At 31.4% G+C, this 26,278-nt stretch overlaps 2 protein-coding genes across 4 annotated transcripts; one reads left to right on the plus strand and one right to left on the minus strand.

Moving 5' to 3' along the window:
- Positions 1 to 2,818: 2,818 nt before the first annotated feature.
- LOC7495288 (multiple organellar RNA editing factor 9, chloroplastic) lies at positions 2,819 to 5,010 on the minus strand. Of its 2 annotated transcripts, none has more exons than XM_024611553.2 (5): positions 4,605 to 5,010; positions 3,780 to 3,877; positions 3,611 to 3,676; positions 3,329 to 3,504; positions 2,819 to 3,098 (listed from the first exon to the last, which is right to left on the minus strand). In XM_024611553.2, exons 1-4 carry the CDS (start codon positions 4,952 to 4,954, stop codon positions 3,329 to 3,331), a joined length of 690 nt encoding a protein of 229 aa, XP_024467321.1. In that variant the 5' UTR covers positions 4,955 to 5,010; the 3' UTR covers positions 2,819 to 3,098. The 2 variants fall into 2 exon arrangements, with proteins under 2 accessions (XP_024467321.1, XP_006377271.1); XM_006377209.3 differs by having other exon boundaries at positions 3,318 to 3,504; positions 4,605 to 5,009.
- A 12,607-nt stretch (positions 5,011 to 17,617) lies between these two features.
- Positions 17,618 to 20,764, plus strand: LOC7497032 (transcription factor bHLH112). Of its 2 annotated transcripts, XM_024581726.2 has the most exons (8): positions 17,618 to 18,109; positions 18,349 to 18,940; positions 19,045 to 19,152; positions 19,290 to 19,355; positions 19,469 to 19,534; positions 19,791 to 19,841; positions 19,961 to 20,109; positions 20,190 to 20,764. In XM_024581726.2, exons 1-8 carry the CDS (start codon positions 17,742 to 17,744, stop codon positions 20,239 to 20,241), a joined length of 1,452 nt encoding a protein of 483 aa, XP_024437494.1. In that variant the 5' UTR covers positions 17,618 to 17,741; the 3' UTR covers positions 20,242 to 20,764. The 2 variants fall into 2 exon arrangements, with proteins under 2 accessions (XP_024437494.1, XP_006377272.1); XM_006377210.3 differs by having other exon boundaries at positions 19,961 to 20,764.
- Positions 20,765 to 26,278: the final 5,514 nt, after the last annotated feature.

The raw sequence follows: 26,278 nt of genomic DNA on the forward strand, positions 1-26,278 counted from the left end.
CGGAAACAATTCAGATATGCGCCAACCACCAAGCCATCTCGAGACAAGAAGCATGTGCCTTTGCGTTTAGTCCATGGAAAAAGACAAGCAATTCAAGGTCGTATGATTGTGAGTTTGCTTTGCAAGAATTTTTTAACACAAACGTGAAAGTTAGAGATGGATGTGACAGAAAAAGAATCTAATTTATTAGGTTAGGAAATTTATAAGGAGTAACTTTATTTTCTTGTGGTTAAGTGTCTATTCCACTTTGTGTAAAATATATTTTTTAAAAAGTTTTTTTAAATACAAAACACTATATCATCCTTGTTGTAAGCCTAGCAGGACATTATATGGTGAAGCCACCTGCCTTTGATAAAGGATGGATCCTCTTTTTCTTACATTTCAGCAGTCTTGAGAGCTGATACTAGATAACTAGTTGTGCATCTGTCATCAACTGATCTTATATGGGCCATGTTTCCTGGTTCAGAGCAATGTGTAGATCTCCATTTCAATAATAATTCCAAATTTATATACAGGCTGCATCCATACAGGACACCACAGATTTTACCAGCTTAGAAATTCAGCACTTGAAAGTTGCATCAATATCCTGCAACCTCCTCTAAGCAAGCAATTCGTATGCAATCAATCACCAGACTGGATAATAGCTGATGTTGTAGCTCATTGAGTGGTGGAGATAGCCCGAGAACATGATGCCTCGCTCATGATCTTTTTCTCCATACTCAGCAGCAACAGCTGCATTCTTGTGGCTTCCAGAATAATGATGCAGTCGGGTCTGTGTTAATAGGTGATTCTGAGCTGTTTTATGTAGGTCTGTTATAACTAGATGAAGATTTATTCAAAACAGATTATATATATGACATAACCGATGTATTTATGAATTATTGGAACAGGTCAAGACCTAAAAGAAGTTATAGTCATGACAAGTCTGAATAACAGCTTAAAATGATCATAATTTTTTATTCACAATTGCATTGTATTTAACTTTTTACATGAGTTTTTAAAAATTGTTTTTCATATAGTTTTCACGACGTCATTATATGAATCGTTGGATCTTTAAATATAAAAAATCTCACCAACGCTCCAGGTTTTGATAATTTTTGTAACTTTTCTTCTTATTTTCAAATTTGTTGTTTATTTTGGATTTTTATTTCTTTTCTTTGTAATCTTAAATTTTAGTTTTTATTTTCTAGTTGAGGTAGAATTCTACCTATTTGAAACTTTATAAACCTCATGCAAGCTTTATTATCATTATTTTTTTTAGAGAGAATTAACTTATAAATTTAAAGCTAACATTTACAGGTTACTTCCACCCATTTTAAATATTTTGTATTCTTGTTTTAATTATTGATCAATTATCTAGATGGAGATGGGCCGAAAGGACTTGGTTTGGTCCTCAGCGGAAAGTATGACAAAACCACGAGAATGGTTTGACTTTCGCTCCTCCATAGCTCTCAACCTTCTTGAGGCTATTGGTTTCCATGCAGACTTCTATGGAGATAATGTTTAAAGAAAATCAGACGCTGAAAGGACTGCCTAGATTCTTAAAGCATGTCAAGCATTGGCCATAGGTCCTTGCTATGAATGTGAAGATGAGTACGTCAATCTTTATGAGAAACCAGGTGGAAAACCAGTAATTCCAGTGGGTTTACTCCCTCCAGAGAGACCGGAAACAGGAGCAACGGTTAATGGCGAGTCATGGAGGAAGATGTTTAATTGGCTTGATGAACAGAAACCAAAGTGTGTCGTGTTTGAGGGGCTTGGGAGTGAGATCAAGCCAACAAAAAACCAAATATATGAGATAGTTTATGGATCAGAGCTATCAGGATTGCCATTTGTATGGATCTAGAAACCCTGGTGGGGATAACAGTGATGTAAATGCTCTCCCCTTGGGTTTTATTGAACGTACAAGTAACAAAGGAATGGCGCGTGTGAGATGAGCACCACAGATCGGATTTCGGGGCACCCATCAATTTGGGGTCTCTTTTTCAGTGGTTAGGGAACTGTGGTAGAAACTTTGCAATTTGGACATTGTCTTGTTCTTTTACCTTTCATCAAAGATCAGCCCGTCAACACAAGGCTTCTAGTTGAGAAAGATTCGGCTGTGCAAGTAGACGGAAATGGAGATGGTTATTTTTAGCAGGGATGCCATAGCCAAGGCACTGATACTAGCCATAGTGTCTAAAGGAGAAAAATACAGGGAAAATGCAATTGAAGCTGCAGCAATTTTTGGGGATCATGAGTTGCATCAGGACTATTATAGGTGTATCGAGTGCTTGAAAAGTGGTGTTCAGAAAAAACAGATGAACACCTCTTCAAACTTCTTGGTTCTGGCTTTTTTAACCAACAACAAAAGTATCTGACAAAGATAAAACGGGAAAGCTATTTAAAACACATCAAAGTGGATGAAATGGCTGTGGTCTGCTGCCAAAGATGCTTCTTTAGCATACAAATAGAATTGTCTTAAAAGCTAGTTACTATTATGTGTGATCATACCAAACGCCATCAAATCCAAAAGTCTTTAACAAATTCTGTTGAGAGATATGCCTGGAAACAATTCAAAATCAAGCTCTAAAGAGATAACAGTACACATCAGAATTCTTTGATTGAAGGAACATTGAACGCTGCAGCAAAAGGTTTTTGTTTCTGCAATTTTGAGCATATCAATTTACAAACTTGTTAACTTTGGGCAAATGTGGGAACATAAACTGAAGAAGCTTAAACTAGCAGCACCAGATTGCATCAAATAGGAGGTAAAGCTTATGCTGCTGTGATGCAAATGAGGGAAAGAATGAAAATCAAAGCAAACATCCAACCACAATAAAACAGAAGAGAATCAAAAAAATTTAACAGATATCTTTACACATCAAAGCTCCATTTGTCACAGAACACAGACAACACTTCATAGTCGTGGAGACAGAAAAACTCATCTGACCTTACAAGGGATATGTATCATGCACTCACCAGACTCACTATATAAATAGAGTTTTCTAACCTCAATGTTCAAATATGCATGCCTAATTTCCCACCCACCAAAAGACAAAGAATAATCCAGGGACTCCTGAAAATGGCATCTACTTTGACGCTAAAACATCAATTGCCTGAAAAACAACACCATTCTAGATCAATTGCAATGTGTGAAAAATTGAATTACATGAACTGTAAGCTAAAACACTAAATAACCACATGGAGGGAAGAGTAAAATAAATCATATGTAGCTGAAGTTTGCATAAACAAAATCCCATTGGTGAATCACTTAACATGTCAGAACTTAAGAAAAAATGAAAAGGAGAAAACAAATCTCATAAAAGGAAAGATACATTTTACTGACTCATGGAGAGGCTGGCTCTGACTTCGTTGTCCCCTGTCTTGTTCTTCTTCGATCTGGAGGTGGTCCATCTCTCCGTCTCTCATACCTTCTATTCTCATACTTTGAAGTAGTGCGTTGCTTCGGTTGATAAGTAGGGTATGTGCATGGAATAATCTCCCCATTGACATACTTGTCTCCTACAACAAAATGAAAAATAAAACGTGCATGAAGGGATCCATCATAACATCACGCACATGGGTACATATGCTAAGCAACATGTCATTAACTGATATAGTAAAGCACCTCCATAATCTTTGTTTTTAACATCTATGTACGAGTCTGGCAGTACCCAGAGGACCCCAGGCAAACCTACATAACAAGAAGATAAAAATAAATTCTTCGTAATGTACCATAATATTATGCTAAACAACATGAAAAATGAAAGTCGAAACCAATGTCAATAATTGCTTACCCTTAAATTTCTCAGATGTGGCTTCATCTACTGTGCATTGGAACCCAGTGTAAGTGGTGGTGCTAAAAGCATACATATTCTTCTTCGCCTCTTCCATGCTGGGAAAAAAAAATTCATAAGCACCAACACATTAAAATGCATTACAAAACACTATCACAATTAAACTAACCAAGAAACTCTCATTCAATTTCCTACTATTGTTGAAAATGAAAAAAGAAACATTATCAACACAACCAACTTCATAAAATCCCCAATTCAACACAAATACAAAAGAACAATAATAAACACAGAACCAGAAAAAGCTCATCATCCATGTAAGCTGTTGTCACATCTAACCAAACTATCATCAACGTATAACACCAAATACACAGCCTTCAGTACTGGAACATCGAGAACTCATCTCTTAATGATCCAAAAACACAAAACTCATCAACCATGGTAACTTTAAATAAAACCATAACGAACTAAGACCAATAAATGGCACTAAAAGACACGACCTTAATGCAAAAAGCCATCCTCATAAGCATCATCATGGTCCATCAATACAAATAACCAAACCAAAAATCCAGACAAACCAAAACCCATCAACCAAAATATTGATTTTTCAAAAAACAAAATATAATATAATTAACATCCGACGAAAAAGGACACAACTTTACTACATGAACCTTAAGAAACCATGTTCACGCACATCCTAGTTAGCCATCAATACGAGGAAAACCAAACAAAACCCATCAACCAAATCATCCATTTCTCAATCAAAACCGCAAAAAGACACAAACTTTACAACGAAATCACTAAAACAAGAACAAAAAAGAAACCAACCTGCCCAAGACAGTAGCAAGAGTATTAAGATAAGTATCAATCATCTGTTCTCTAGTAGGAGCAGGGTCTTTAGGGAACTCCATAACAATCAACCAATGATTATAATCACAACCGGGTAACAGTATCGTCTCTCTATCATCATTACTGCTGTTACTTCTTCTTGCTGAGTAATCAGAACCTACAGCAGCCCTTGTAATCAAGGGCTGATACCTAATCTTGGGAGCTGAAATCAGCTGTGAACAAGTCCATGATTGGGGTTTGAGTGAAGTTAGGAAGGTGGGTTTAAGGTTTGAGAGCGAAGGGGTTAGGGTTTTGGGTGTTAGAGATGAAGAGAGTGTGAATGTTGCCATTGGAAAGACTGAGGGGAGAGTGGTGTGTTTGTGTGTTGAGTAATGATTTTGTGGGGTTTTGGAAGAGATAAGGTAGAATGGAGATGTTGTCTGTTCGGTTGAAACGATAGCGTTTAGAATGTTAGCCTTTGTTTGGCAATTTTATTAAGGCATCGTTTTGGAGTGTGCTCGTACCTATATTTTTTAAATTTTTGATTTTTTAAAAAACATATTAAATTAATAATATTTTAGTTTTATTATTATTTTGATATACTTATATCAAAGATAACAAATACAAATATAAAAAAATATTTTAAAAAGCATCATACATCACAATTTCAAACACTACATAAATATAATCCAGCCTATCGAATGGGATTTGATTTAGTATGATTTGATCGATTATGTTATTCATTTCGGTTAAAACTTGATTTAATTTTTAACTTTTTTTAAAAAAATAATATCACTTTAATTTTTTTGAAACTCTTGTAATAACAATATTTTAAATTGATTAAGATCGATTAGGGTTAACTCATCCAATTCTACACAACACTAATAAATTTTTCCATACTGTGATACTCATATATAAAACAAACTAGAAAAACTTTCCAGACTTAAACCCAAAACAATTAACTATCAAATGATAAAATTAAAAAAATAAAAAAATTAAAGGACTAAAATAAATGATATAAAACCCAAATAAAAAAAATTATTGTAATATGAAAAGAATCCATGATAAAAATGTCATGCCCATAGTTGATTGGTTGGGTTTAAGTATGAGAAGTTTCTATTTAAAAAAAATTAAAATAATGTTGTTTTAATTTTAAAAAAATATATTGTAACGAAAATATTTTAAATTGAACAAGACAAAAGGCTTAACTTTGATTTAAGTATATCGTTTGGGAATGCGGCGCAAATCATGTTTCACAAAATTTTTAATTTTGTTTTGCTAAAAATTAAATTTTTTTTGTATGTTTTGGATCGTTTTAATACGCTGATCTTAAAACTAATTTTTTTAAAAAATATATTATTTTGATATATTTTAATATGAAAAATACTTTAAAAAACAATTACAATTACACTCCAATCAGATACTTGTTCTTGAAAGATCGGTTTTAATAATTTTCTTGAAGGTACCATGGGCATGGATTCGAAGCTATTTGAGACTTGCTTTTGTGATATTTTCTTTGCTTATTAATTTTTTTATTTGAAAGTAAATAAAGGTCTAGGTTAGAAATTTTGGGTATTGAAAACATATTTACCACAATTAGAAAATTCTTCTTCTTCTTATAATTATAGGGTTGATAATTTAACCTGTTTCCATGAAAGTTTTTTTTTCCTTCTATGTAGGTCTTAAACTCTAGTTATTTTTTTTTCTCTCTATAGAATCAATAAACTAGAAAAACTTGCCCAACAAACATACACAAGATCGGTTTTAATAGTTATTTTTTTCTCTATAAAATCAATAACCTGCCCAATAAAGTTTTCCGATGGTCATATATAAAATAAACTAGAAAAACTTCTTAGACTTAAATCTAATACAATTAACTATCAAAGGATAGAATTATTAAAACAAAAAAATTAAAGAACTAAAATAAATAATATAAAACCCAAATAATTTTTTTTATTGTAATCCACCATGTTTTACAAAAAGAATCTATGATAAAAATGTCATGCCCATAGTTTTTTTTTTTAAAAAAATTAATATCCAAGACAATATTTGATCCAATCTTGCCTTCACTCCAAGACAATATCCAATCCACACTAATAGCCCGATCCAATCCCAAACAAATCCATCCTAGCTATTGGGTTAGGCTTAGAAAGCAAAATTGAGCTTGGGCTAGGTCTTGCCATCCTAGCTAACATGCTCGTAAGCCCCATGTCTTTCTGCCACAGCCTGCCTCCCTAGGCAGCTTGGAGCTCCGGTCACCACCCCAAGAACACCACAGTCATTTTCCGGCATCCTCATGTTCTTCCCTGTATCTGACTTGGACAAATTGAGAACCCTCCGAGTCTTGATAGAAGAAGGAAGTCTCAAGTTCAAAAAACTATCGGATTTGATTCTCTTGCTGTGTGGTTCCAAGATTAGGTGCATGTTACATCACAAAACTATCAAATCCTGTGGAAGAAAAAGTCCATTTCGATGCGTGATAAGTATATATTTTATCATAAATATTTGACCAAATCTTCTACTTACATCAGTTGCTCAACAAAACTTGTTTATTTCAGAGGGTTAGCAGAGATTAGGGTAGAAAGTAACGCTAGCAGACAGGAAGAAGAGCTAACCAAACCTTGTACTTACGTGTAGAATATCTCCTTGCTAGAACATATTTCCGAGAGATTGCCTGTGTAATGACAGGCAAAGAAAGCTTTGCTAGCAGCCTTGCACATAAATAATTATTACCTTTTAATTTGTGTGGGTGTGGCTATCAATTAAAATAATGCCAACAATTCTCTTAAGGCGTGCTGGCTTCAAGGTAATAAGATGAACATTTCACGGATGAGGATCATCCTCCTTGCCAATTGATGTATTCTTTTAAAAAAATTAGTATTTTTTAATTGTATACTAATAATATATATATATATATTTCCAGTTATTTTTATTGGATTCTAAAGTGGCGAGATAAGTCAACTGCAAAATTAACTCAATTTTTTTTTTATCAAAAAATTAACTCAAATTTAAGTCTATTTATTTTTGCGTTTTAAAAATATTTTTGAAAAAAATTGATTTTTTTTAATTTTTTTTCTTCAAATTAATTTTTAGATGTTTTCATATCTTTTTGATATGTTGATATCAAAAATAAATTTTTAAAAATAAAAAAAATTATTATTTTGATGTATTTTCAAGTGAAAAGCTAGCAACTGCTACCACAATAACAGACGGGCTCTTAATGATTATGTAAACTCGTAGAAATTTAACTCTTCACTATCATTATTTAAAAAATTTTTTTCAAAAAAATTATTTTCAATTCATTCATAATATTTTAAATAGAAAAAAGGTTTTGTTCAAAATGATTTCAGAATAACGAATAATATCTCTGCTATTTTTCATTTTTCATTTTTGTGTTTCAAAATTTGGAAAACAAATTTTTAGAAAAATAAAATAATAAATAATAGAAAAAGAACTATCAACTAACGACATAAAAAATGATAAAACTTACTAGTGAAATTAAATAAATTTCTTATAACATGAGCTTAACTTTCCTTTGGGAATTTAGTGTTCGGACGAAAGCCATATTGACTTTCGCAAGACTAGAGGTTACATGTGGTTTTGTTAGGCTAGGGGGGAGTGTTTCTTTAACTTGCTTAAATTGATGTTTTTTAAATTATTTTTTATTTAAAAAGATATTAAATTAATATTTTTTAAGTGTTTATCGATGATTTTAATATATTAATATTAAAAATAAAAAATATCATTTAATTTAATATATTTTTAATTAAAAAATATCATGCACGACATTACATATTGAAGAGGAGATAACATTATCTGATCTTGTTTCCATGCTTAATTATTGTAAACAAATTAATAAAATAAATACAAAAAGCTGTTGTATATATGATTCTCTCTTTGTGTGTTTGTTTGTACTAACAAATAGGGCAAGTTACTTAACCATTCCAACTTCACAAAGTTCTTTAAAATGTCAAAAAGCCATCAAAGGAATGTTTAGTTAAGTCAGTGGCCCTTTCATGATCAAAAGAAAAGAAGAAGAAGAACTAAGTGTCATTGGCTTTCATTCTTTAAAGAAATTGAGTGCAAGCAAAGGCCTCTAATTGGAGTCTTTATGCTTTGTGTTCAATGGCTTTTGGTGATGCTAGCTAGCTTGGTCTAAATCCAATTCCCAACATGGCTTGGTCTAAAAGTATTTTGTTTCTTATTAATCAATGAATTAATTTCGAATTAGCTAGAATGGAAAGATAAAGATGAAATTCAAGCTCTTAATCGCTTCATAAAGTTCACAAAACCAATGATTAAGAACCCGTCTTTGTTTGGAATTTAGGAACTCTTTCTTTAATTATTGGAAATAACATGAATTTCATCTTTAAAAAAAGCAATATAAAAGTAGCATTTAATTAGTGGCATTTAAAAAAAAAATACCCCTTTACTTCGATAAAAAAGAAGAAAAAAAGGCCAGAAACAATAAGAATATAATTCATTTTTCAGATTAGAAAATAATTTTCCTTTCTTTTCAAGCATAGATTTTCTAATTATATATATATATAAAGGGGTTATACATTAATTCTCAATTCTTATTGAAATGGGAGGAGCATCTTTGAGAACTCTACTTTGTCACATCTTCCATGGTTAATTAAAAATACATAAATGAAAGTAAATAAGAAAGAAAGAAAAAAAGAAACATCTTCGTGTAACAAGTGATATAAGATGAGGTGTGAGTGTGTGTATTGTACACAGATGGGAGGGAAAGAAAAAAAAAGGCAAAGAAATTTTGTGTGGACAAACAAGAGAGCAAGAGAATTCTTTGTTTGGTAATTATGGTAATTTAGAAAAGAAACTAAAAAAAGAGAATTCTTTGTTCCAACCCACCCATCTCTCTACTGCTTTCTACCATAATTGAACATGAAACAATAAACTACATAGTCTTATCAATTATAACTAAAAAAAATATCAGATTTTTACTATGAATTGTACAGTATAACCTATAGTAAATCTATAGTGAAAAAGTTTATGTTATTTTTTTTTGCTTTTGTCTTTGTTTTTTTCTTTTAATTATTTTTTTGTTTAATTTAGTTTGTTAATATTAATTTTTTTTTCTATTTAGTTATCAAACTTTCATGACACGAATCCTAGGTTTGACATGTTAATCTAATTTGGTGGGTTAACCCGGTTGATTTTGTTTTTTTTTTTCTTTTTTTTCATTGGTTTTTTTCTTCAAATTTTATCTTTTAATATTGTAACTATAACTAAAAGAGATCAACTTTGTACCATGAATTGCACCATGCAAATCCACACTGAAAGGTAGATGCCTTTTAGTTATAGGTTTTTTTTTGTTTTTTTTCTTTTTAATTAATATTTTTTTGTTTGATTTAGTTTGTTAATATTAATTTTTTTCTATTTAGTTATCACAGTCTCATGACACGGATCCCAAGTTTGGCGGATTAACCTAGTTTGATGGGTTAACCCAGTTGATTCAGTTTTTTTTACTTTTTCTTAATTAGTTTTTTTCTTCTAATTTCATCTTTTAATATCGATTTGATTAGAAATTAAATTTCATGATTTGTTTTGTTTGTTTTTCATTAGATTATCGTAATCTCATTAGGGGATTTTATTAACAATATAACACAATAAAAATAAAAATAAAATAAACAATAGAAAAATTCAAACACCTTTATTTTATTCACATTGATTCCTCTACTTCTTGGACAAATCGACCCACTTACTTCGTCATTTACAAGAAACAAATCCCTTTAAATTTTAATAGACTATTTAACATTAATTACTCCAAAGATCAAGCATGTCAATTTCTTATGACCAAAATATCCCAGGAAGTACACGTAACACGTGTATCCTGGTTTCACCATTAAGTACACCTCAATGTTACCTCGCATTGACATCAAACCTTGTGCCTATCCACTTGAAATTGACAAATCTATTCTTGATTTATTTAATTAAATATATGTATGATTTTTAATTTATATTTAAAATCTTTGTTATAAAAAAATATTTTTAAAGTTTATATATTTTTTTAAAAAATTATCTGATCCATAACAAAGCACGGGTTAAATAATTTTAAAATTCTAAAATATAGAATCTTAAAAAGAGGGTGGTCCAACTTAAAAATATGATAAATTCTTTGTGGTCTAGCGTTTTTATCAATCAATTATTCTAATTTTGTCTCGAAGACTCGAAAACGACCTGAATTATATAATAAGGTGATCGTCATTAGCAGTTGAACACAGGATTAGCCACTAATCTAATTGCAAATTTATCTGCAAACCCATCATCAGTGGCCATACTGTGTCTAATAGCAACACATAGTAATCCCCTTTTGTCGTTGCAATTTTACTATGCGAAGAGGGGCAATATTTTAATGTAATTCCCATCCATCAATTGCTATCAATCTTTTAAATGTCGGTTTTAGTAGTTAATATATTTATTCTTAACATTATTATAATAATTCTGAATGTAAGAGAAATTTCTAAACCGCACAATTTTTCATCAACACATCGACCTAATTTTGAAATATTCTGATCTACAAGAGTTTAATTAGTTTTAATTAGTGAAAATTAATTTTTTTCTTCCAAACTAATCAGCAATTAAATAAGATTGCTACTATACATACAAATATTTGCATTCAATATACTTATATATAAAAGATAATTATTGAAATATTTCACGATGAAACATATATAATTATGTTATTTGTGTGTTTAATATTGTGGTGCAGATTGTTTTTTAAAAGTGTTATTCGCTTGAAAATATATCTAAATTATTTTTGATAGCAGCACATCAAAAATCAACGAAAAACACTATAAAAAAATCAATTTAATGCTAAAACACATCAAAAAATAGAAATTACAACACTCCCAAACAGTCAATCATGAATCATGCGTATTCAATCATGTGAAAAATTGAGAAAACATGGGATTAAACCTTAAAAAGCCAAGATTACCATGTGCTAAGCTCCTGTTATTATAGTTGCCAAGAAGAACAAACATTAAAAAGAAAATGGAAGTAGGGTCTAAGACAATGACAAAGGTTCTAAGTAGTATATAATATTTCTCTTAAAGGCCAAGGAGCATGCCTGAACAACTATATGGTGCGTATGGTAAGAGTCCTAAGCCAAGACATGAGCAAACAACAAGAGTACAAAATGGTCAGTTTCTAACGAGGAAGGAACATTCGAGCAACGAAAGAAGACAAGCAGAAGATCCAAAAGGGTGGATGGTGTCTTGCTCTGCGATAGCAAGAGGTTAGTCTGTATATGATCTTGAGTATTTCAGAGCCACATTTCCCATTTTACTGCTTTTTGTATAGAAAACTTTATCATGCTTAAATTATAGCTAAATTCCTAGATATTTATAGAAAGATAAATATAAAAAGATCAAAAGTCAAAAGTTATTTTTTTATTTTTATTTTTAGTTTTTTTTCTTCCCCTTGTAATTATAGTTATCGTTTAAAATTGTTAATAACATTTGATGGAGTTTTTGAAGTTGATTTGTTTTGGTTACTTACTTTTCCTACCCCAAATATATATGAAATATATATCTTTTTATCAAAAGTCAAATAATAAATGTATTTTTAATTGCATAATTATGTAGAAGAGCTTTCAACCGCATGCATTTCGGATCTTTAACTGAAATTAATGTTTTATTTTAGTAATTTTTTAAATTTCGTTTTATTTCTTTTTTAAATCTCGTTTCAGAAACTCCATAATTTTAAAGTGTAAACCAAAACCTCCAATCTATACCGAAACAGAACTTAATTCTATGCATAATATTTCCATATGCTAAATAAAAATGAAGTTTGATTTGAAACTATTAACACATTTGAATGCTAGTTTGGGCAGGTTTCGTGTGTTTTGAGCAATAAGAGCAACCCTTCTCCATTTTATAATTATAATTGAATTTTTTTTGAATAATCTTTGAATAATCAATCTCATAATCTTGAATAATCTGTTCAAGAAAATAAACTAAATAATTTTATTTATATTAGATCTTATAAATCATTATAATTGTTTTTTAAAGTAACATATAATTTTTTTAAACAATCTGTTCAAATTAATTTTTTTAATATTTTAGATCATTTTAATGTTCTAATATTAAAAATAATTTTTAAAATATAAAAAATATTATCTTAATATATTTTTAAATAAAAAATATTCAATTCTACATCCTAAAATACGATTCAAATATGAAAATAGTACATGAATTAAAATAGTTGAGATAAATTATAGCTCATGATTGCTCTTGATCTTGAGTGGATTTGAACGGTCTAAAAAAGTGGTGTGAATGTAGAATTGATGGATGCCATAATTGAACTTGTGAGTTTCGATCTTGACAATTCAGGGGATTGAAGAATTAATTATGAGAAAGATGAAGATTGAAAGGCAAGCATGTTTTTGAAGATGGAGGCTGCGTACCAATTCCCATTGGAAACAAGGAGGAAATGAAGGTACGGTCACAATCCAAGGGGGGTTCTGACCCCTTGCGATGACAGCAGGCAGAGGACCCAGTTGCTGTCGCACGCGCCCGTGCCACGCGTGGGTCCTACGTTTGACCCCAGGAAACAACAAAGGGACATGGTTCCCATTGAGGTCAAAGCTTATTTTAATTTCTCTTTTTTTCTTCCTCTTATTTTTCAAACTAAGAAAAAACATAAAAACTTATTATAAAAATATTAAAGCATGTAAATAGAAATCCGGATTTCAATTTTGTATTTTATAAATATACATGGAAAGTTAAACAATAGAGTTTAATTTTAACTGATTTATTGTTATCGTTGAATTTATATTTTTATGTTTATTTAAGACATGTTTTTTTATTTTTAAAATATAAAATTTTATTTTAAAATTATTGTATAAATAAATTTATTATTTTGTGTCTACCTTCCAAATTCTAGAAAGTAGAAGATATGATCAAGCCTCACGTAAAAAAAGAAAATTAATATATAGATACTTACCCATTAAAATTGTCTCTGTATAAAATATTGGATGGAGAAAAAACATTTTTAATTTTTTGTATTTTTTTTAATAAAATAGATATCTAAGTCAATTTTTGTGTATCTTGATTAATTTTACGAGTTCTAAAATTAACAATCATACAAGTCTTCAATTATCTTAAAATTTATAAAACTTGAATTAATAATTTCTATAAAAATAATTTAAAATTTTACCAGCTAAATTCTTAAGATTAATTTTTATTGTTAGGCCATTCAGAATCGTGCGGCAAATTAATTAGATATATAGTAAATTTAGTCATTATTAGTTAATTAGGGGTCCACAAGTTATATATTTGTACACATATTGTATAATTGCGACAATCAATTACCATGGTTCTCTGTGTACAGCTAGCTTTATATGACTATTAACGTACATTGTGTATATATTCCACACGCTTGCCGCTAAAAATTCTTTGAGTTGATTCTAATGAAAGACTATTGACTTATAGAAATATAAAATATGAGCGTCCAGCGACCTTGAAGAAATGAAATGAGTCTTTTCTTGCATTTTCAGGGAAAATTAGGACTCTATGAATCTTACCTAACTTGTGCCCTTTTGAGATTTGATTTCTCAATTTTTCCAAGTCAACTAGTGTGTGTATATATATATATATTGAAAAAAAATTGATTTTTTTTTCCTAGTCATTTAAGCCAAGCTTGAATATCATCACCGATATCGATTCATCCTCACCACTATCCAATACCCTTGTCTCGATCGCACACTTTCATGTATTTTTTGAGATTCAAAAAGTCAGAGATGCTTCATGCATCACCTACTAACGTACACTCTGCGTAACTCCAAACTAGTCACTAAAATTCTTGACACACACCAAATTATATGTGTAGAGCATAAACATCAACCTCTGGCATGACGAAGCACTAAAACCAATGATGATCACCTACCTCTTCACTAATGGTACAACAACTAACAACTCATCATGAGATACATGCAACTTCACTCACTACGAGGTGCTCGTAACATCACTTTTTACAGGATAAGCTAACATAACTAAGATCTATAAATGTTTCGGGTCAACACATAAACATTCAAGCCAAAAAAGCTCATTCAAGGGCTCAACTCTAGTTCATTCATTAAACCCACACTTCCTACACTTTTCTGTATATTATTTTCTTTTTCTATATTTACTAACTTAAGTATCAGAGTGTTTCTTGTTTCGACAATAAACTCGTTTTTTGCAGAAACATCAAAGCTTAGAGATAAAATCTATGTTCAAGCTCACACATTTCAGCCCAAAATACAGTCATGAAAAGTCCAATCCAATTATGAAGTTTTCACAACATCATCACATATATATTTCCTATTTTGAGTAAAATTTGATCCTGTAATTAATAGATTCAATGCTATTTTTTTTTAATTACTTGGGAAATGGAACAAATGATGTAGTCCTTATAAGTGAATTTGTTGCTAAGCAATTAAGTTAAATCATGCAAGGTTGACTACCTTGATACAAGAGCTGCATTTAGTCCTTACACCTAATTTTTCGGGATCAATGTTTAATTAATCTGACTTTGCAATGAGAGAATCTGCTACCTATTCATTAATTTAAACGATCATTGACGAGTTTGGTAACTTATCCGATTGACCCTCCATTGATTTTTGTCATGAGATTGATTCCAATGTGCTGATTTCATTGCATAAGAAATTAGGTGCAGCAAATTGTTTGGTCAACTGTGCCACTGATCATCTGTTAGCTTTGCCTAATGCCTATAATAGCTAGTAATTTGCTTCCATTTTCCACATATATCTTTTCTTGAAAGCATGCTTGATCTATAGTTTATATACATCTATACGTAAAAAAGAACTAATGTAGGAACATTACATTATTGGTTAGTGATTGAATACTTGTAATGCCAACGGATCTTATTGAAAGAAAATCTCCCAGCTCATAAAATAGTCATACCGTGTGCCATGCAACAAGTCTACTTCACGGGGAAATTGAACCGTATAAGCGCTATTCATAGCCTTTTTGCGCCAAGCAATTTGGATAATGCATAAAGACCTCACGCAATCAGGACATGGGAGTTGATTTTCTCATCATTTCTACATTTTCCTCGTATTCATATGGGAGGTAGCTGTTCATCGTATGAATTTCCATGTGCTATGTCTTGAGAAAATGGGAAACATGATAGAGTTGATGGCTGTGGAAGTGAATGATAATCTCTATGTACAATGACTTAAGACTTAATTAAGACTGTTCAGGAACACCCCAACATATCATAATTGTTGAGAACTCCCTTCACTGTTATGTGATAATTGTTATAAATTATTTCAAGATGAATAGTCCCTAGAGAATCTGTAATAGACTCCATATAGCATCATATACCTAATAGTGGACTAATGCCATATCCACCCCAATGATATATATTTACATGCTTGTACGAAACGACTAGCCTACTAAAATCAATACGAGGATCCAGTTCCATAAAAGAGGGTAATGCACCCGCTCTTGTATTAATTGAGAATTATATTCTATTTTCACTTGATGGGATAACCCTACATGCAATATGTACACACAGGTTGGTTTTTGCATAGTAAAACCTAAATAAATTCATCTCTCGAATTTAATTGAAAACAAATTTTAATTTCGTATGAAAGTAATGTAGAGATTCATGAAAACTTTAGTACTTTCATGAAGAATTCCTTAGAAAGAAAATATTATCCTAACTCTGATATATATATATATATATATATATTTTGTAACCGTGGGTGTCCGGACCAGTTTACGCGTACCTCGACTAATCCTTCGAAACCCTGAAGTTAACGACCAGGTGACCCTGAGAATATATATTTGTGACACTCGAACTAGTGATCTTTAGAGAACAAATCCATGACCTGACTAATTAAACTACACCCTTTAGGGTTTTTAACTTCTATTTTGGGTGGGAGATTGTGTGTTGTTTTAGCCTTGTGTGCATCAAATTGGCTGGCATGGGTTAGGGAAATTTAATCAACACGCTTTGAGTTGATTTCAATGTGCTAAGGCACTACTACTATTATTTATTTATTTATTTCATATTTTTTGCTTACTTGTTAACAGCCAGCACAGTAACCATGAAAATGGCTCAGGTACTTATTAATAACAGCCAGTGCAGTAACCACGAAAATGGCTCTGCTAATTGGTATGATAACCATTAAAGGGCAGGGCACATAGTCACCTTTACAAGAGCACCCAAAAACTATAACATGGCATCTTCATGAATCCCCATCGTAATCATAACCATGCCCACTTCCCTTTACTCAGAAGGAACAAAATCTTTCAATAAAAAAAATTAAAAATAGGAAAAGAATTTTGATGTGTGGCTAAGATGGTAAGTAGATTTACATCACAGTTGATTGATAACGATTCTTGAAGTTTTATTAGTAGTTTAGACTTTTAAATTAAAATAATTCATTGATATGATATAGAGTTAATATAATTTGAATTTAAGGATATGCATTGCAACTTTCCAGAAAGAAGTTTCTTATAGATATATGAAATGATTTAAAGATAATAAAGTATAAGAAAGTAGATTGAAATGGATGTGTGAAGAGTTTTAGGGGAAGTTATTTGTTTATTTATTTATTTTTATTTTTATTTAGTTTAGAAAATTATTTTTTATGTGTTTTTATTCTTCCTACTTAGTTTATATATTTTATTTTTAGTATAAAAAGAATACTTCAAAAAAAATTATACCATAATAAAATTTTAAATTAAAATTTTATTTGATAAAATTATATATTGCCTGTGTTTGCTGTCTTTCTTGTTATTTTTGTTTGTGTAAAAAATAGGAAAAAATCTTCTACCCCCAATTAATTAAGAAACAAATGAGAGAACAAAAATTAATAGAGAAGAAAAGTAAAGAAACGGAAAAAAATTCGATTCAAAATGCCTCCTCTCATTTGTCCAATCATCCCCTTTGATATGTCAACTATCTATTATTTCTGTAAATTCCCTTTGTCCGTACCCCTCAACATATATAATATAGCATATTGATTAAATTCCCTCAACCATATAATATAAATATTGTATATAGCTTCATTATAAAGAGAGAGAGCTAAGCTTTACCTCAAAGTCTCAAGCTGCAATAAGAAGACACGCAAAGATTATCAATACAAACAAGTTTGTGGCCATGGCAGAGGAGTTTCAGGCCGGGATTTGTGGCGAGAACTGGTGGATGAATTCTTCGAAAAGCATGTTCATCGGCGGCTTATCACCATGTTCTACGGTGAGCCTCCCTAGTGATCATATGGGAACTTATAATGGGTCATGGGCCACGGCTGATATGGTAGACTTGAAGCCGAGGTCAATATCATGCAAGGAGTCTCATAACACTACTTCGGTGTCTGATACCTCTATAGCTTTCCTAAATTCTCCAAAGCCTCAACAGGCTAATTCAGATAGTGGGGGTAGCAGTAATTTGATTGATTCCACCTTGCAAATGATGGGGTTCGGGCTCTCGTCGTCGTCGTCGTCATCGGATTGGAACCAAGCTTTACTGTAAGTTTGGTACACATGTTGTTCCTCTTTTTATTTTTTTCCTCCTTAAATTCCAATTAGGGTTGAAATCCAACTCGAAGGTCTTAAAGTCCGAAGCACTCCGACCACAAGTTAGGAGAAAGAATACTTGACTTTGTTTTATTGTTTTTGTTTCGAAAAGCAAGTCAAAATGATCATCAAAGTTTTATCAAGTGGCAAAGATTTTAAATCAATTATCAGATTCTTTGATCTTTTTGCAGCTCTGGGAATGGAAGAACTGAGAGTTACAATTCCATGCTGCAAGAAGACATGAATTCAGGAGGACTAAACTCTTCTCAAATCCGAAAAGATTGGAGTCCAAAGAGCTATGCAAGAACTGCTGAAGATTTCTCCTTGGACCAACAAAGGCTAAATCCGGTTAACAGTTCCAGCAATTCGCCACCAACTTGCCAGGGATTTTCTACAGGCTTTTCAATGGAGCCAACAGCTTCTTATTGCTACCCTTCAACATTGATACAAAGTTTATTTGAACCAGATCATCTTCAACCACAACAAGTACAATCTCTTTTCAACAACCGGCCCATGAATTACCTGTCGCCGACAGCTCCAAATTATGGGACCAACATGAGTGAATTGTCATCTCCTTCTTGGACTAAAGTATCTCCCTTGATAAAATCTTGTTTGCAAAAGCAACAGGCTAGTAGTTTGCACTTTACTAACAACACAACCTACTGGAATGCCTCACCAACCGGAATAAATGATATTAGAGCAAGCTTTTTACCCTCATCACCATCTCAATTTCTTCTGCCAACTTTTCAAGAGAAACCCAATTGCCCCAGCCTCACTATACAGGTAAAGATGATGATTAAACAACTCATTTATTAGCCTTATTCATCAATATTTAATGACTAGGGTTTCAGACTAAATCTTTTTTCGTGTATTTATTTATATTTCAGCCTAACAGAGAAGAAGTTCGAGACTCGGTTTCAGTAGTTAAGAAAGGATGTGAACCAGCATTCAAAAGGCCTCGAATTGAAGCACCATCTCCACTACCAACTTTCAAGGTATACAAAAACACAATCAATCAAGCTTTTGAGTACTGAAACGTACCGAACTTATTTTTTATCTTTCATTCTTTTTTTCCTTAATATTCCTTTTATCTTTTGAAGAAGTGAATGTGAAGGTGTTATTTTGTCATCAGGTCCGGAAAGAGAAGCTAGGGGACCGAATAACTGCCCTCCAGCAATTGGTTTCACCTTTCGGAAAGGTTAGCTTTTGGATTTTTCTACTTTTTTCAAATAGCACATTGACCATAGCAAGTCTTTGCTTTGTGATTCGATTGAAGGCTCATCCAATGGTCATGTACTCTACCTTTTTCAGACTGATACTGCATCGGTTCTCCATGAAGCTATTGAGTATATCAAGTTCCTCCATGACCAAGCCACTGTATGTTATCTTATCTTCTTCTTCTTACCATATGAGTGTTTCATCCATTGATTCTCACTCCTTAATTCAAAGTAGGGTAAGAAGTCTTGAGTTTGAGTCCTACGATCTTAGGAATCCTATAAATGTCTGTATACATAAATTAATGGGAAAACCCTACTTGATTTAAACAGAATTAGACGTTAACAAATACATTTAAGAGCCTAAACTAATGAATTAGCATTTAATATATGTTTTTTTGTTTTTTTTGTTAATGCAGGTTTTAAGTACTCCATACATGAAAAATGGAAATCCCATTCAACATCAACAGGTATAATACAATTCTTTCTTTATTTCCCTTTTTTCCTTTTGTTGCTTTTGGCCAACACTGCCACTATGCATGTGATGAATCAAAAGATTCTTTTGAAGTACAATATAACTAATTGGCAGGCTCCAGAAGACAAATTGAACGACCTAGAAGGGCCAAAACAAGATCTAAGAAGCCGAGGACTATGTCTTGTGCCAATCTCCAGCACATTTCCTGTTGCTAATGAGACCACTGCTGATTTCTGGACACCAACATTTGGTGGCACTTTCAGGTAGAAGGATGATTATAGTAAAGCTAGCTAAACAGCTTCTATATATCTAATGATCAAGCACTGATTTTAAATCCCTATAGTTTTGTATCAAACCAACCAAGATGGAAGGAAACGCTCATAACTTCAATATAGGAAGAAGATTATAGCAGGAGCCACTGTACTGCTGTGCTAGCTAGCTGTACCAGTCTTGAACGAAAAGCTAAAGAAAACAAATGAAAAAGAGAAAAAGGAACTCAAGCTTCAAAGATGGACAGACAATGCTGGGCCAGCTACAAGAAGAATTAATGATGTTAGGCTATCAAATGATTAGGAGCCACTTGAGATGAAGAATATAAATATCTAGAAGGTAATCCAAGTCGTAGTACTACTGGTTATTAACTAATACCTTAAAGGTGGGGGCTAAGCACAGGAACAGCTGCTAAATTCAGCTAAATATATTAACATCTGTGAGTTTAGAGATTAATTATATGTTGTTGATCGTTACATATAAATGGGGTGAATTTAGCAGATTGGAACAAAATGCCTTTTGTTCCTGTTGCGCCATTGTTGTGGATGCATAGAGCTGGCACCACCAGTCCACCTTTATACGTATAAATACATATTGCTTTTGTTATTGTAGATGAAAGAAAAAGAAATAAAGGGATTATTGTACTCATTGATTTGTTTGTTATTCAAAAATATATGTACGAGTGAGTGGAGCTTTTTTGATTTGATTTGTAACCTTTTCACTTGTTTATATGGCTGCATTGTGGTTTTGCTAGGTCATTGGTCGGCCCACTATTCTTGCTTTTAGGGTTTTCTGCTTATTCTTTTTAGATGAAAGAGATAACGTGCATGCTTGTTTCTGTATAAACTTTCCTCCCCGTATGTATATTAGGTAAAGATCATACCATATTCTAAGCAGGTGTTTGGTTAAATGTGAATTGTTAGGTATGTTTCGTGTGTTTTTTTTTTTTGGAGATTGAAGAGATATAGATAGATTTATATATTTATTTACCTCATGTTCTTTAAAAGTATAAAATTTAATTTTAAACTTTTTTTATATGAACAGATATATTATTTTATGTTTCTATCTCTATCTTTCTAATTAGTATATACATACATATTAATTAACCCTTAGATATTAAGTTCGGTGGTCAAGGAACTTCCTTCTTTTCTCAATTTTCTGAATTCGAATATTAAGGCTAATATTTTTTAAACTTAATTTTTAAAATACATGAATGTTAAAAATTAAAAAAATGTAAAATATAAAATTACTTTTAAAAATCGTCATCCATGAAATCTATGCAAGGGCGTGCCATTAAAATCACAAAAAAGATGCTTAATAATAATTGATACGCAAGCTAGTCTAATTATATCTCTAGCAAACCTTGGAAGTAAACGCAAGGTTTGCTTGAGAATTAACCTCATCGGAGCCTTACTCTTGGGTAGCTAGCTAGCTTGTTAAGCATTCTTAATGGTCTCCACTCAAGAATTAATCCCTCCCTGATCATTTGTGTTTTGTACTGTTGATTTATGTAAGAAGTGCTGCTTTGAGGGTAATAATTGTACTTGTGCACAACTTTATTCAACATGAATATCCGGCCTGCAATATTGTTATAATTACTTCTGACTTAACCCATCTCTGTTGTGTTCTTTCTGTGGGGAAATAATAATAATGATGATCATTATAATATAGAATTGTAGCTTTGATTCTATATATTAAAAAAAAATGGTGAAATTGTACGGTTGAACCGCAATTTTAAACAGGCCATAAATGTTTATTTCAAGATGGAGATGCCTGTTTCATTTCCATGGCTGTTCAGCAAGGCCATCCTTTTTGGACATGGTCAACTTTGCAAAATCCATGTCCATGGATTCCAAAGAAGCTTTCTTCTAGTATACTTGAAGTTCCCAGCAAGTCTTTTGCAGAGAATATTCACCTTGTGTGGATGTTTTATGCACTTCCAAATAAAGCCAATAAGGGCATGACTACTCACTTCATAGCTCCTGAAGAAAAGCAATAAATATTCCTGTAAAGTTCGCAATTTACCTTTCGTTCTCCTTTTTGCATTGATGGCAGCCCATCGATCCACATTCACAGTATGAGAATCCCTATAGCTAGGCAAGCCATCAACATTCATTAACTAGTAATTAATTTCTGTACATATCTTTAGTGTTAGACCTTCATATATAGAATGATAAAGAATCGTGCCTGTAAAGCAAAAAAAAGCTTATTAAAATGTAGGGAATACCAATTGATGAAGAGGCTAATCATCAAGTACTGTGCAAAATTCATATATGCTTGAAATTCAAGAATTCTCGCCATGACAAGTGACTAATCATGAAAAAAGAAGAAAAAAGCTACTTCAAAAGTTAATATATATCTTCTTGATTGGTATCTCTTACACTTGCTTTATAATCTTTTCCATGACTTTGGAATTGATCAATCTGTTGATGGGGTATCGTCTCATACCTTCAAGCATTGGGATCGGTACCCGTTGCTGTAGGATATACTATAGCATCAATGGGAATTGAGTTCTTCTTGTTATTTTTTTCTTCAAATGTGAGGTCGATAAAAGAAGAAACATAGAGAGAATACTAAAAAGGAAAAGCATCTAGGGCATCATTGTGATGCTAATAAAGTATGCGACTCCCAGCTGCAGTAGATACATTCTTTTACTTTAAAAAAAACTTGCTATTCTTTCTTCTTGTCTTGGCTAATCAATGGAGATTAAAGTTGTCTTATGCTAGAAGTTTTCGTTCATGCTTAAAAGGGTTATTTCTTTTCTATCAATCTTGAATAGCGTAAAAGAACCATTCCAACCCAATAACTTAAGCTATTAGGTGAAGTCCCAGGATATAATTTATATTATTCTCTAACACATCCTCCTAAGTGAAAGAAACTTACACAGACTCACTTTACCTTGTACTTAATTTTTATCAAATAAATAGGGATTGTAAGATTCGAACTCGCGACTGCTTGATCATCAAGACTCTGATACCATGTCAAATAACTATTTCAACTCAATAGTTTAAGCTGTTAGGTGAGGTCCCATGATATAATTTATATTATTCTTTAACAAATAGAAGAATAAACTATTTGTCTTGTGTTTCAAAAGTATTTTTGAAAAAAATTAAAATTTTATTATTTTTTTCTTTACTTTAAATTATTATATTCTATGTTTTCAGATATTTTAATGTATTAATTTTAAAAAAAATTAAAAATACTATTTTAATATATTTTTAAATAAAAACACTTTAAAAACATAACTACTACACTCTCTCTCAAACATATCAGTTAATTAAAGAATCAAAAGACATGGCTTGGAACTTTGAAAAGACGATTGAAGTACCTACGTAACTTCTTTGATATTGGCCAAGCTAGAGAGTAAGCTTTTTCAATTACTTTGGATCCTCCTCGAGTTATCAATCTCTTTGACCTCATTGTCACCATTTCAAAATAACATATATTCTATCCATCAACTGATCATGCCAATCCAAAACTCACTGTTAATGCAATTACGATCGACAATTATTCTCACTTTAAATTAGAACAATTCAAGATGACTTCGATTGCTTTGAGAGAGAGTGTTTGATAAAAAAAAAAATTCAAAGTATTATTTATTTCAAAATAAATTAAAATATTTATTTTTAAATTTTAACATGAATATATTAAAACGATTTAAAAATATTAAAAAAATAATCTAAAACAAAAAGAAACTTAAATATTAACGAAAAATTATATGTTCAATCTCAGATTGCATGTAATAGGAAATAGAGGTATTCATGACGAGTTCTAGCCAGTCCATAGTACTGATCATCTCCATATCTAAGTCTTGGGAATAAGGCCCGACCAATTCTCTTAGATTTAGGCCTTACCACTGATCTTGCTCTAACTAAAATATTGGGCCACAGGTTAAAACTTGAAAAGAATTAGTGATTTTGGCTAACAAAAACAAACCTCAACAGTGATGTGTGCTGTTGCTGCCTTGATTCCAGAAAAACCTTGCCAAGGAGCGTTGATAAGTGATGTAGAAATAAGGAATAGAAGCCCAGAACAACCAGAGAATTGCAGAGAGTAAATGAGATGGCCATACAATAATGATAATAAACTGACAAGGAAAATCCAGGACCGCAAGAAGTGATCTTCTTCGTAAGTGTGGGGACATCACTGGTCCAGGATCAAATTGGACCACTCAGCTGAGCTTAGAGACATTCTACAGCAGTCCCAGAAGAAAAAAACGGAAAACAGAGGAGGAGAAAGAGAGAAGTGATACATGGAATCTTTCGTTCTATTTTTTCCATTTTTTTTCTCATGAGAAATTTTAATTACAGTTGTTAGACTTAGATATGAAATCCACTCCTAAAATATTTTGGGTTATTGATTACCGGTCAATTCAATCGATTATTTTAGTTATAAACTAGAGTTGTTTTGTTTAAAAAAAGTTAATAATTCGATAGAGTTTAATTAGGCCAATTAAATCACTAAAAACAAACCTGTTTGAAGTCAGCTTTAGATCAAATTTGAATTCTTCTGGTAAATCTACCATGTCGGGCCGAATCTAATAACAATGATTCCAACAACTTTATGGACCATTCTGCTCTGAGCATTATTTTTCTGCATTGAAAACTAAAAATAGAAAGGTGGAAGCGAGAGCCTTTTTGTTTGCTCGTGATGAATTGATTGGTGCCATATATTGATCATGAATCTAGCCGATTCCTACCAGGATCCTCTTCAAACATGAGCAAATACAACATCGGCATGTGTCTACCTATTTTGTCATTTCCATGAAGGTGGTTTCTTTTCATTATTCTCTTCTTCTTCCTCCTCTTCCCGGAGGGGTGTTGGATGCTTCTTCCTCCTTTTCACCTTATATTCTTTGACGCATTCATGGAATCAACAGAATTTGATCGGACAGAAAATTCTCATTTGGTATTGGAAACCATTAAGGCATCTAGAGAGCCGACTGATACTAATTATCATCCACCTTCTGTAATTAGAGATAAGCACAGGAAGTGAAGAAACTTCAAAAGCATGTAAATCCTTTCATCACAACAAGAACATGAAACTGAAATTTCTTGTAAGGGAATACAGTTTATGAGATTAAGAATGTACGCATGCATTTGTACAAGGATAATCCAAGTTGGAGTGTTGCTGATGAGATTAACACCATATTTTGTTTTTTTGTCTGAAGGTGGATTACGATGCTACAGCTCCAAATCAGTAACATAACGATTTATTTTTCCAACAGTTATTTTTAAAAATGATGTTTTATTTGAAAATATATTAAAATAATATTTTATTATTTTTTAAAAGTTATTTTTAATATTATTATATTGGATCAATCTAAAAATATAAAAAAACTTTAATTTTAAACAAAATAAATTCAAGAATTTTAGAAATATAATTTGAAGAGCAATTTTTTATTCATGCGTGGTTTCAGCCAGGACACATGGATACTTTTAAAAGGCTCTTATGGGTCATCACGGGGCAAGACTTTTTTTTAAAAAGTATTTTTTATTTAAAAATATATTAAATTAATATTTTTTTATTTTTTATTTTTAATATCAATATATTAAAATTATTAAAAAATAATAAAAAATATTAATTTAATAATTTATTTAAAAAATATATTTTAAAAAAATATCTAATAACAGAAACATTTACTCCCAAATACACCTTTACAAAATTAAGTCCACTGAAAAATGAAAAACAAGGGAACAAGGAAAAGAGAACCGGAATGTGCATCCAGCACCATTTGTTTTTGCATTTAAAATTGTGTATTAAAAATGTATTTGGTTTGAAAAAATTTTAAATTGATTTTTTATTTTTTTATGGTTTTATATATTGCTATTAAAAATAAAAAAAAATCTAAAAAAAATATTTTTATATAAAAATTACTTTTAAAAAGCAGAATTTACCATTGGATTAGGCTTTGATTGGTTTATAAGTTAAGTAGATGTGATATTGTATGTACACGTATTGAAATGAAAGTTGTGTTAATAAAAATTGATGAATATTTAGTCACAGTTATCATTTATGAAAAAAGAATATTAAAATTAACTAAAACAAATAAAAGACTTATTTTAGGGTCATTTAAACAAAACAAACAAAAATAAAACATATATATGTATATATAACTTGTCAAATGAAAAGACGAACAAAGAAAAACAAATAAAATTAAGA

The sequence above is a fragment of the Populus trichocarpa genome, chromosome 11 (genome assembly GCF_000002775.5).
Source record: "Populus trichocarpa isolate Nisqually-1 chromosome 11, P.trichocarpa_v4.1, whole genome shotgun sequence".
NCBI lineage: Eukaryota > Viridiplantae > Streptophyta > Magnoliopsida > Malpighiales > Salicaceae > Populus > Populus trichocarpa.

Coding starts and splice junctions, on each gene's coding strand:
- LOC7495288 (XM_024611553.2), bottom strand. CDS start 4,954: ATGGCAACATTCACACTCTCTTCATCTCTAACACCCAAAACCCTAACC. Junction 3,878..4,604: donor CTTGCTACTGTCTTGGGCAG/GTTGGTTTCTTT, acceptor TTTTTTTCCCAG/CATGGAAGAGGCGAAGAAGA. Junction 3,677..3,779: donor CACATCTGAGAAATTTAAGG/GTAAGCAATTAT, acceptor CTTGTTATGTAG/GTTTGCCTGGGGTCCTCTGG.
- LOC7497032 (XM_024581726.2), top strand. CDS start 17,742: ATGGCAGAGGAGTTTCAGGCCGGGATTTGTGGCGAGAACTGGTGGATG. Junction 18,110..18,348: donor GATTGGAACCAAGCTTTACT/GTAAGTTTGGTA, acceptor ATCTTTTTGCAG/CTCTGGGAATGGAAGAACTG. Junction 20,110..20,189: donor ACATTTGGTGGCACTTTCAG/GTAGAAGGATGA, acceptor AAATCCCTATAG/TTTTGTATCAAACCAACCAA.